The sequence below is a fragment of the Salmo trutta genome, chromosome 14 (assembly GCF_901001165.1).
Source record: "Salmo trutta chromosome 14, fSalTru1.1, whole genome shotgun sequence".
In the NCBI taxonomy this organism is placed as follows: domain Eukaryota; kingdom Metazoa; phylum Chordata; class Actinopteri; order Salmoniformes; family Salmonidae; genus Salmo; species Salmo trutta.
The window spans coordinates 44,318,131-44,330,426 of record NC_042970.1 but is presented as its reverse complement, the minus strand read 5'-3'; the positions used below and the strand labels follow the sequence as shown (position 1 = coordinate 44,330,426).

Here is a 12,296-nt window from a genome sequence, read left to right as displayed (position 1 = left end):
TCAGACCTCTTGAATTTTTCCACATTTCGTTACGCTACAGCTTTATTCTCAAATTGATTTAAAAATTCTTACATCAATCTACACACAATATCCCATAACGTTTACATTTTTTATAAATTAGCAAAAAAATCTAATGTAAATATCACATTTACATAAGTATTCAGACCCTTCACTCAGTATTTTGTTGAAGCACCTTTGGCAGCGATTACAGCCTCGAGTCTTCTTGGGTATGATGCTACAAGCTTGGCACACCTGTATTTGGGGAGTTTCTCCCAATCTTCGCTACAGATCCTCAAGTTCTGTCCAGTTGGATGGGGAGCGTTGCTGCACAGCTATTGTTGGGTCTCTCCAGAGATGTTAGATCGGGTTCAAGTCCGGGCTCTGGCTGGACCACTCATGGACATTCAGAGACTTGTCCCGAAGCCACTCCTGCATTGTCTTGGCTGTGTGCTTAGGGTCGTTGTCCTGTTGCCCCAGTCTGAGGTCCTGAGCACTCTGGAGCAGGTTTTCATTAAGGATCTCTGTACTTCACTCCGTTCATCCTACCCTCCATCCTGACTAGTCTCCACCGCTGGCAATCTTCCCCACAGCATGATGCTGCCACCACCACGCCTCATCGTAGGGATGGCGCCAGGTTTCCTCCAGACGTGACGGTTGGCATTCAGGCCAAAGAGTTCCATCTTGGTTTCATCAGACCAGAGAATCTTGTTTCTCATGGTCTGAGAGTCTTTGTACTGTCAACTGTGGGACCTTAGACAGGTGTGTGCCTTTCCAAATCATGTCCAATATATTGAATTTACCACAGGTGGACTCCACTCAAGTTGCAGAAACATCAAGGATGATCAGTGGAAACAGGATGCACCTGAGCTCAATTTTGAGTCTCATATCAAAAAGGTCTGAATACTTACGTAAATAAGGTATTTTTTTTTATATATAAATTTGCAAAAATATCTAAAAACCTTTCTTCGCTTTGTCAATCTACACACATACTATATATACAAAAGTATGTGGATTTGGCTATTTCAGCCACACCGTTGCTGACAGTTGTATAAAATCGAGCCCACAGCCATGCAATATCCATAGGAAAACATTGGCAGCAGAATGGCCTTGCTGAAGAGCTCAGTGACTTTCAATGTGGCATCCCACAATTGTCCCAGACTATGTTTGGAATATTTATTTCTTGCACAGAACAGGTCAACTTTTGTACTATGGAGGATAGTAGATTGACGCAGGCTAGTGCTTTTGCTGTTCGTTAGGCCTACTCATCTTGTTGGCTGACAAATCAAAGCAGAGCTCAAACCTTTCAAGCTACTTTTGTTCAAATCATTAGTTGCATCATGCAGCCTTACAATGTGTCCAAAAGTATAGCCCAACGTTTGTAGAACTAAACTTACATTACTAACTCTAAATTAAGCATATACAAGTACCTATTTATTTTTTGTTAACCGCTCAACACAATAGCCGCAGGTGCATTCTATTTTATTCAGCTTTGTTCAATTGTATTTTTCATTCTATAAAATAATAATTAAAAAAAAAATGGATTTGGCTATAAGGTGCAGGCTGTATTAAATGGATTTATTAGACTTTTTAAAAATGTAGATGTTCCAAAGATCTGCATCAGTGGCTTGTAGGATGTGTGTGGAAGTCAGGAGATGCAAAATCTGTTAATTAGACGTCAATTTCCACGAGAACGACAGTTATTTGCTTGACAATTACCATCTGATAAAACCTTGTGACTGCCACAGCCCTTTACACTCGTACCCGTATGCGGGTTGACTGCTGTAAAATAAGAGGACTCCATGCAGTTTCAAAGAGGAGACGTTGAGGATTATAATAAATACTGCTCTGTCATAAAAGCAAGCCAAACCCCAAATGTGCACTTCACATAAAACTTGTCATATACAGTGTTATCATTTATGATCACCCGGTTTGATGTAATTGCAAGATGACATGGCATATCCTTGGTTGTTCTGATGAATATGAGCTTGTTTGTCTATTGTCAAGAAAATTTGCCGCGGCACACACACCTGAACGCACTCATGACTTCTTTCTATGCAAACCAAAAATGATGATCTGTTTCACTGAATTACATTGTAATATCGGATTTTAGAACTTAGCTAGTCATGTTGGCAATAGAACCGGCTTTCAAATGACAACCACCTGACCCATATTGCGCTTTATATTTGACCGGTGTGTGTTATAGCCTTCCCTGTAGCTCAGTTGGTAGAGCATGGTGTGTGCAACGCCAGGGTTGTGGGTTCGATTCCCACGGGGGGCCAGCACAGGAAAAAAAAAAAAAAAAAAATGTATGAAATGAAATGTATGCATTCACTACTGTAAGTCGCTCTGGATAAGAGCGTCTGCTAAATGACTAAAATGTAAATGTGTGAGGGCGGTGATGCAGAGTTGTGTTCCAAATAAAACTAAGTGTGCTTTTTTTAGTTTCTCAACGGCACAGCTAGAACCTTAAATAGGAGCTGTGCACACTTTGGAGAAGTGTGTGACCACTTTGGAGACGCCTGTTAGCCCTCTCACTTAAACCCTTGTCATTTTTTGTCTTATGTTGCACCTACCCCACAATTTCCAGGAATATTATGTTCCTGAATGTATCCAGAGTATTTGAAGATTTCTTTTCAACAAATGTGGGGGAAAAAAATACAGTAAATGTAAAATACACATAAAAATCAACAGTGTAATGTTTGGATTCAGTCGTGTCAGGTGAGCTGTTGTGTCCTCACCTTTGGTCGAATAATTTTCCCATAATCTCCAAAAACTTTCCTTTCATGGTTATGCATATGCTTTTCATATTTATTCTATAAGAAACATTTCAAATTGGCCCCATCTATATAGGCCAATTCCCATGAGTGTAAAGGGTTAAGATTGCCCGTTGCACAATTCAAGGACATTAATAAAGACTGCCAATATAAATATTAGTTTAGAAGTTGAATTTGTCAAAGTAACATTTACTTCAACTTTTATTGACAGTAGTCGACGTGTAGGCCTATATTATTAGCTGTTTGGTTTGCGAGGGGTTTTCCGACAGCACTATTTATTTCGCCTACACGTTAAGTAAAGCAGAAATGTACCAGGTTTGTTTAAACTTCCTATTCGATTAGTCTAGTTTGTTCGCTCTCTCGTTTTTACTATCCTATGTTCTTATTTAGGCTATTCGTAAACAACTTTCTGAGCTGGCCTATAGATTCATTCGATGGTTGATCGCGAAAGAGTAGGCCATGCCTAGGCCAACTAGTCACATTGAAATTGAACGGGGATTAAGGAGAAAAAGGGGAAATTAAGATTTTAAAACAATAAGCCAGACAACTGAGTGTCCTCTGCAAAAGGCCCATGATCATCCGAAATAGGAGAAGAGAGGGGGAAAAAAACAGACCCTATCTGACATCTTGTGCTGCTTTGGTGCTCTACGCTCTTTCCACAATCTACATTGTTCTCTTGCATTATGTTAATTGTCCAACTACTTAGGCTATGGCAATTAGGGAAAAGGCCATTTGGCACGTCGCCCTGCTGTGTGCTCACTGCGCTGTTGTGTGCTGCCAGATTTCGGCAGGGCAGCCAAGTCCACTTACGCTGAACCATCGTTTGTGACATCTCGATGTCGTCCCCGACGACGATGGCCGTCAAACACCGTCAACAGACGATGCAATCGTAACAAAATCGCCCAACCTTAAAAATGGACTCTCATCCCAATGTAAACAATTCATGAACAGGGACAAGAAACTTACTGTCATTCTTCTAGCCACACCATCCAGTTGTGACGCCTCGAGTCTCATTCTCTGGACGATCCGAAGCAGCGATCCTCCCTCTGGTAGGGGCAGTGACCGTAGAGCCAATCCTTTGTTGCCACAGACAAAATGCAACTGGACAGCAGCCTGGTCATTTTTCAGTGCCAGCAGCCCTTGCCACACTATCGGGTACTTCTGCTCAAACAGAGAAAATATATATTTTAAGTGATATAAAAACGGAATATAATTGCGAATAGTTTTCCTTTACTACACTTTATCCAGTCCACTTTGCCCAAAGCTCTTGGCCTTACCTCTCTGTCCGGTTTTACCCTTTACTCCCCATTTCCATATATCCAAGTGACTCACCGTGAGCAGCTGCACCATGTTGACAGGTTGCTGTCCAACTTGTTTCACCTTGACATCAGCTTGTGACTGGCTGGGATCTGCACCCTGAGGACCAGAACAAATCGATTTTAGTATAAAGAAGTTGGTTTTCAAACATCATTTAAGACACTACCACATGATCATTTTTAAATCGTGGAGATATAAAATTACATTGAATAGGTTTTAACTCACTAAGGCAGAAGTGATGTTGAGAGGTACCTGGTTGATCCCAAAAGGGGAGGTCTCAGTGATCTGTGAATGGATGGCCCGGGTGTTGGTGTAAATTCCTGGATACTCCGAGAAAGAAGCTCCCGTCCCTGATGGCAGCAGCTGCACCCTTTGCGGGGACGCCATGGCGGCCATACTTGGCCGAAACCCCATCATCCCATCCTTCAGAGGAGAGTGTGGCCTCTTGACCTCTTGTGGCTTTGTGACATCCTTCTCGGACACACCTTTAGCCAGCAGATGTGCCCTGGGGGACATCGACGAGGTGATGTTGGTAGATGTTGAGGAGGGTGGGACAGTCTCTTGGATGTGTCCCTGGTGTGGCTCTGGGGCCGAGCGCTCTCCCTGAGGGTGGTGCATGAGCACACGCAAGTCCCTGGGCGACATGTACGGGTCCAGCTGCAGCCCGCTAAGTAGAGCCCCACGGGGATCCGGCTGCATAGTCTCTGCTTTCAGCTGTGCGGCAGATTGTCTCCCTGCGGCCTGATGGAAGCGCCTGGCATCGTCTTGCTCTCCCTCATGGCCCCTCACATTCCCAGGGTTAACCTTGAGGACTATGTCTCTGCCTACGGCCTGGGGCGAGGTGGGGCGTTGCTGGAGAGGACCAGACCAGGGAGAGGCAAGAGGGTCTCCATGCATCGCGAAACTCATGACAGATAGGGGTGGCGTGTTCACCCTGACCTCTCCTTGGACAAGGTGCCCCATGGGGATTGCTTGGGAGGCACGATGGGGTGACATCCTTCCAATGCCACCGTGAGCACTGTGAGGTTGCATGATGACAGACTGCTCAGGGTGGTGGACACTGGTGACATACTGCTGCATGGCGGGCAGGCCAGAGGGCAGCATCCCAGGGAGGCCTTTGGGAGAGGAGGAGCCGATGGGAGAGGACACTTTAGTGAACGGAGAATGTGGATGGCCTGACTTGCGAGGAGAACGGGGCTCCTGTTTGACCCCACTGAGATGTGAGGGAGTTCTGTCAGTGGCCGAACCGGGAACAAAGCCTACGTGGTTGCCAGCCGGAGAGGGAAGGTGGGGGCTCATTGCAGGACTTATGGCAGAGGTCCAAGATGGTTTACACCCGTCAGCGTTCATAGCGTCAGCCCCATCCACTTTCTTTGGATGCTTCAATAACATTGTGAACTCTGAATGATGGTAACCCATCACTTGTGGATTACCAACTGTCTGCTGGAGCCTCTTCACGACTCCTCCTTGAGGCCCTGATGGGTAGGGAGATTCTAACTTTTCCATACCAGTGTTTTCTTGTTTAATGGAGGAAACCGTTTGTTGCGTCTTAAGGTGCCCATGGTCTGTCTGTATTGGAGGACACTTTGGAGTGTTTGACTGGGAGTGGGAATACATATCTGGTTTTATCTGGGGCATGGACACTAGCTGCTGAGATTCCATGTCAACTACAGTAGCTGGTGGGATCTGGCTGATTTTGGCACTTATCCTCTGTGGTCCCTCCTTGATCTGTCCTGAGTGACTCAACACCACCACTCCCTCTGAGGTATTCACCCTTAGACCTGGGCTGGAGCCTGTACCCAGACCGGAGCTCTCAACCAAGTACCTCCCAGCACTTCCACCCTCCTCGCCAACTGATGGTCCATGGTACGAACCACTGTCCCTGTCCTCCATGCTGGGCGGCCTGTATGTCTGCTTGGAAAGTGGCATGTCCACTACGGGATTTCTGTCAACTGACATATTAACCTTCTCCATGTCAGGTGGATTGCAAACACGACTGATAACAGAGGTGGCAGTGGAGGCGATAACAGAAATTACCGACTTTGACTCAGGGGATGGTAGTGAGGCTGGGGGCCGGACTACAGGCTGAGCTGGATGAGGCCTGTTGTCATTAAGAGAGGTCTTACTAGTCACAGCAACCATTGGGGTATTACTTTCAGGTAGGTGGGGAGGATCCCTAAGGGATAAGGTGCCCAAATTGCTAGGAACAGAACTACTGCATGGGACTGGGAGTGAAACATTCTTGTGCTTCATGAGAATCCTACGCAAGTCACTGTTGTTACGCTCAGTCTCCATGGGCTCAGTGTCAGAGGGAATTGCTGGATTCTCAAAGGAAGCTGCTGATGTTCTAGGAGAGGAAGGGACACCTGCGTCCTTGGACTGGTTGAGCCAATCTGGTGGGGAAACTGCGATCCTGCTTGGCTGTGTGGGCCTGATGTTTGGCCGGGTTGGGGGTGGAGAAAGTGAAGGTGAGATGCACTCAGGTGGTGGTGGTTGTTGTTGAGGCTTGGGGAGAGTGGGACTTTTGGTTGGGGGGCAGACAGGTTTCAGATGTTGAGGTGGAGGTTGCTCTGCAAGGACCGGAGGTAACTTCGATTCTTTAGGCATGTCCGTAGCCTTAGGAGCCAAATGCTCAGTTTTAGGCTTCCAAGAGGTGGTTGTAATGACACCTGCAGCTGAGGTTGAGGGAATAGTTTCTGGAACAGGCTGTGAATTGGAGGGTATGCTGTCTGATGTGATAACAGTGGTGCTCTCCGGTTCTGATGAAATTTCTTTTACAGGGTCCTTTTTGTTTGATTTTTGGCTCTTAGACCGTTTTGGTGTTTTAGCTCTGCCCTTAGCACCCTTCTTGGGTGTAGTTGGGAAAAAGGACTCCACCTGAATAGGGGATATGTTACTCGCAGGTTCAGCTTCCTTGGTCGGCTGGACGAAGGTTGGAATCTCTAGGTCTGAATCCACAACAGCACTAATTACCGGCTCTTGAGGCAGAGGGACGGGTATATCCTCACCCATAATCGAATCAATGGCAGCAGCAAGTTCATACTCACTAGCAGGATTGGCAGATTTCTCTTCCTCAGTCTCAATTTTTAATTCTGCAGATGGTGGGGCAAGTGGAGTTGGTGACTCTGCTGGGAGGGTTGGGTCTGTCAGTTTAGCAATGTTCTCCACAGCTTGCTCAAGCTCCTGTTCCTGTTGTAGCAAAGTTTTAGGATCTATTGGAGGCTTAGTTTCTGGTGTGCTCTCATCTTTATCCTCGTTGCTAGAACTCACATCTTTTCCTGGACTAGACTCTAATAATGGGTCATTAGTAGATTCGCCTGGTTTGGACTTTTTTGAAGAATCATCCCCATTTTCAGGTTCCTCATCCCCCATTTGAAGCAAATCTTTCACCTCAGTGACATTTAGTCTGATCTTCAGGTTCTTGAGGACAGGCGATTTTGGAGTCCGTGTCAAGCGTGGAGCTTTTCCTCTCCCGCTCTTCTCCATTTTCTCCAATAGAGGCAGTTCTTCCACGACTGGTGGTTCAGACTCTTTCTCACCAAATTTAGTTCCACTGGCACTCTCGTCAACAGGGTCCTTTTTCTGCCTGTCTTTATCTCGTGGTTTCTCTGTTCCTAGTTGTTGCTTAACATTCTCCTCTTTCTTTGTCATAGCTGGTGCTACAGTATCTTCCTTACACGAGACAGTGGAATCCTGCATGGCCAAACTGTCTTCTGTAAAATCCATCTGCTGAGAAACATCTTCAGGTGGCTCAGTTTTGTCCCCCTTCCTACTTGATCCAGTCGCTATGGGCATGGGTAATTGACTTGCCAAAGCTTTATGACCATGAGGAGAATGTCTGCCTTTTGACACTTTTGAAATTCTTTCACTACTCTCTGATTCATTGGAGTCTGTATCCTTGGTCTCCATTTTTGATCTATCCCCTTTAGCTGTTAACATGTCCTCTCCTTGTCGCCGATTCTTAGGGGGGCGTCCCCGCCTTGAAGTAATAGGTGCAAGGGAATCCTGCTCTAACGGTTGCTGAGGGGCTGCTTCCTTGTCTTTGTCTCCACCTCGCTTCCGTGCAGTGCGGGGTGACTCAGTTACATCCTTTCCAGCCCCCTTAGTGGCATCTTCCTCAACTGGGGTGGCATACACAGATTTCACATTTCTACGCCTTGCTCTTCCAACAGATATACTCTGCTCTGTGCCATGTTCAGGGTCTGCTCCATGTATGGGAGACTTGCCTGTGGATTTGGAATCTGAGCTTGCCTTTGAAGACTCTGCTCTAGGGGATGATGCACGTTTTGTGCGTTCACTCTTGCGGGTAAGCGGTTTCTCTGAACTAGTTGTTGAAACCAAAGGAGTTAGTGGGACTTGAGGAGACTTACTCTTTTTGTTCTTGGACTTCTGAGGTGGTGAAATTGACTCATCACTGGTTTCATTATCAACAAGCACCTGGGTCTGATTGAGTTCAAGTTTCTTTTCCACCTCTGCATCAGTGTCTATATTGTCAGTGTTGGTATCATCTTTTGAAACCTCCATCTCCTCAACAGGTTTAGGTGGGGTGGAACTTAAAAATTCAGGTGGTAATTCAGGAGGTGCCAGCTCAGGCTCTGGTAGAAAACTACTCACTGATGTTTCATGAAGGCAATCACTGCTGGAAGACTGCTCAGGGTTCAACATTTTAATATCCTGAGCTACATCTTCAGATTTCTCTTCACTAGGGGATCTTTTAACTTTTCTCACAGAACGGATGTGCTCAGGGGCTACTAAATTAACAGAAGCAGGGGGCAACATCTCACAGGGAGATATTTGTAGGAGGGGAAGGAGCTGTTCATTTTCTCTGTTTTCTTTTGTCAAAGGTTCTGGGGCAGCTGGCTCTGGACCCTTTGGCTCTGGAGTAAACATGTCATGTATTTCCACTGTTGGAGACATCTCTTTGGGTGGAGACATCTCTTTGGGTGGAGACATCTCTTTGGGTGGAAGAGGTGGAGACATTTCCTTGGGTGGAAGGGGTGGAGACATTTCCTTGGGTGGAGACATTTCCTTGGGTGGAAGGGGTGGAGACGTATGCTTGGGTGGAGACATTTCCTTGGGGGGAAGGGGTGGAGACATGTGCTTGGGTGGAGACATTTCCTTGGGTGGAAGGGGTGGAGACATGTGCTTGGGTGGAGACATTTCCTTGGGTGGAAGGGGTGGAGACATTTCCTTGGGTGGAAGGGGTGGAGACACCTGCTTGGGTGGAGACATTTCCTTGGGTGGAAGGGGTGGAGACATTTCCTTGGGTGGAAGGGGTGGAGACATTTCCTTGGGTGGAAGGGGTGGAGACATCCGCTTGGGTGGAGACATCCCCTTGGGTGGAGACATCCCCTTGGGTGGAAGGGGTGGAGACATTTGCTTAAGTGGAGACATCTCCTTGGGCATAAGTGGGGGCTGGGAAATCATGTGGTTCTCAGCAGGGCTAGTTGGTTTAGTCTCTGGATCCATGACCGGTTCTGAGGTTTTAGGAAACGGCAGAGGTTGCTGTTCTGCCTCCGGTGACTTCTCCACCCTATTACGATCTATGGAATCTGCTCTTTTTACTTCATGTAACTGTTGGTCTTTCTGCTGTTGCAGCCGCGTGAACTCCAAAAAGCGGCTATGGAAGAGGACAACTGGTTCTGTGTCAGGCTGGCCATCTGCCAGGCCTTGCTGACCAGTTTGTTGAGCCTGACTTTGCTCAGGGTCCTCATGCTTTCGCTCAAGGTGCTGAAGACGTCTTGAGTCCTGCTCAAAGATTGAGCTGTGTAGGAAACGGGAGGCAAACAGTTCCCTGCGTTCATGTTCCTCTGGCTTGGGCTTGGGGTCTTCCTTCCTGTCATCTAGTTTGTCTTCAGACCCACCACTGCGAATTTTCTTCTTCTTCATGTACCAAGAGGGTGTAGGCCGTGGTGCTGATTCAACCTTTTCAGTATCTTTCCTGCTGCGCAAACCAGCAAAGTGTGAATCATAATCCAAGAAAGACCAGTTGTCCTCCCTAGAGGAGGACAGAGACTTTGCTCGCTCTAGCAGGGCCTTGGTATCTGGTGTGATGGTCTGGTCAAGTGCAAAGGAGTAGAACTTCATCCTCTCCAAAGTGGCAAGCTTGGGGTCTGAAAATCTGTCCACTCGTTGCCTGTCAGAGAAAGGCATAGAAGTGGAGGGCATAGGAGAATGTGGTTTGTGTTCTCTATCCTCTTCAGAATCGGATCGTACTTCCCCAGGCTCCAAATCGTGCAAAATTCCATACTCCAAACGCTTGCGATTGTGTGTATTTTTTCCAATGCCTCTGGAGAAGTTTACGTCGGGTAAAAAATCTTGCTTGACTCTGCTCTCCCAACGTTTTTCCCGCTCTTCTTCACTAAGTTGTAAAGGAGTGCTTGGCTTGGACATTTGAGTTGTATGTGTCCTTTTGACTGCCAGCTCCAGGTCTGGGTGGCTTTTATCCTCCGTTTTAACCTCCCTGAGATGTAAAGATTCTGCAAAGTCCTGCTCAGCATGATGAGAGAAGTGTTGCAAGCCTGGAGATGCAGTGTTGTGCCACTCAGGATCTTCACTCTTTTGCCGGAAGCTCCTGTAGACACGGTCCCCCCTCTTGGCACTGATATCTGCATCAAATTGCTCTAGTTTCTTGAGTTTATGAGATGGGAAATTATCTGTGACATCTTGAGGTGGCTTGCCCACTTCATGTACCAGACTGCGGTGTTCCAGGTCCTCCGTTTCTAAGCCTTGTGGACTCCCAGCTTTTTCTTGTTTGTCTGGCTCTTGAAGCTGTTGGTGGAGCCTCCTTTGCTCCATCTGTTTGCGGTAACTCTGGGAGAGATCAATATCCAGAGGCTCTTCCTTGACACCCTTGTCATTGTCTTGTGCACCATATTTGAAAGGGCTCTGTGGATCTTGATCTCTTGCATTGTCTTGGTCCATGTTCCCATCATGGGAGAACCTTCTGGACATACTGTGGCTAGGGTGGCGTTTTGAGTCCATAGGGTCCATGCTCCCCTCGGGCAGCTCTTCTTGTCCTCTCATTGCAGGATCCTGACCCTCTTTATGACAGCCAAGAAACACCAGCCTCTCTGATTTGGATCTTGAATCCCTCCGCTGTGAGTCTTTTTGCTGAGCCTTACTGTCACCATCAGTCTCTTTTGTAAAGGCAGTGCTAGCTCCAAAGTCTTGGGGTTGACTCCCATCCTCATCTTCCAGCCTTCTCCTCTTCTGTCGAATGGTTCTCCCACTGGCATCTCCAAAGCGCCTCTTTCTCGCAGCCAACCGATCAGAATCCACTGATGGATCTTTCCCATCATTTCCAGTGTCATATTTTTGGTGTTTCTTGGATCGTGTTTTACCATCCTTGTCTGCGTTCTCACCTTTCCCCGACTCAAGCCTCTCACTTTTTACAGGCTCATGGCGAGAGGTTGACGTTGTCGGATCTGAAGGAGGAGGGTCGTTGTCACCTTTATACCTCTGTCTGTCAAGGATGTCCTGGTCTGACACCTTTCCCCTTCCAGAGCCTCCATCCAGGCTGGGTTCTAGCTCTGTCTCAGACGGTGGGATGCTGGGAGATTGCACCTTTGCTTTCCTTGACTTACTCTTCTCCCCTTTTTCTTTGTCACCTTTCTCCTTTCGTCTCCCCCGCTTGCTCTTCTCAGCCCCAGCAACACGCTCAGGTTCAACCAGGTGGATGTCTTTTTCCAACCTCTCACTCTTAGAGCTGGCTCCATGTTCCAAAGGTGGAGCCTTGTCAGTCTTGTCAAAGCGTGGTGGTGAGAGTGAGCTGCAACTACCACTTCGCTCAGAGGATTGACTGTAGACCCGTCGCTCTGGGTCTCTGGGAGCACGCTCAGATGGTGAAGGGGAGGCAGAAGGGGTGATCGGGCGCCGTGGATGAGAGGGGCTCCACATGCCATGGTCTGCCTCAAAGCGCTCCCGCTCTCTTTCTCGCTCCCTCTGGATGTATGTGTACTTCCGAATGTCCTGCTCAAAAGGATCTCGATAATCCCTGAACTCCCGGGGGTCTTCATGGTAGCGTGGGTCAAAGTGTTCTCCCTGGTAGTGCTCCAATTCAGAATACCGCTCACGGCTGCGGGCAGGATAGTCTCGGCGAGGATCTTCGGGGTAAATGGTGCCAGGGGTGCGTGCATTCTCAAAGTAGGCTCTTTCTGCTGAGAACTCATGGTATGGAGGTCTTGGTCGTTCCTCTCTGTAAAG

The 12,296-nt window shown here is 47.4% G+C and overlaps 1 protein-coding gene across 7 annotated transcripts in view; it reads right to left on the bottom strand.

Moving 5' to 3' along the window:
* Positions 1-12,296, bottom strand: part of LOC115208173 (msx2-interacting protein) — a 31,503-nt gene that overhangs the window by 5,419 nt on the left and 13,788 nt on the right. For 5 of the 7 annotated variants that reach the window (XM_029776027.1, XM_029776028.1, XM_029776031.1 and 2 more), the window contains 3 exons: positions 4,317-12,288; positions 4,107-4,190; positions 3,741-3,935 (listed from right to left, as the gene is read on the bottom strand). In XM_029776027.1, the coding sequence (XP_029631887.1) occupies positions 3,741-3,935; positions 4,107-4,190; positions 4,317-12,288 (8,251 nt within the window). The remainder of the gene's footprint in view (positions 1-3,740; positions 3,936-4,106; positions 4,191-4,316; positions 12,289-12,296) is intronic. The other 2 variants (XM_029776032.1, XM_029776033.1) reach the window with 1 other exon arrangement.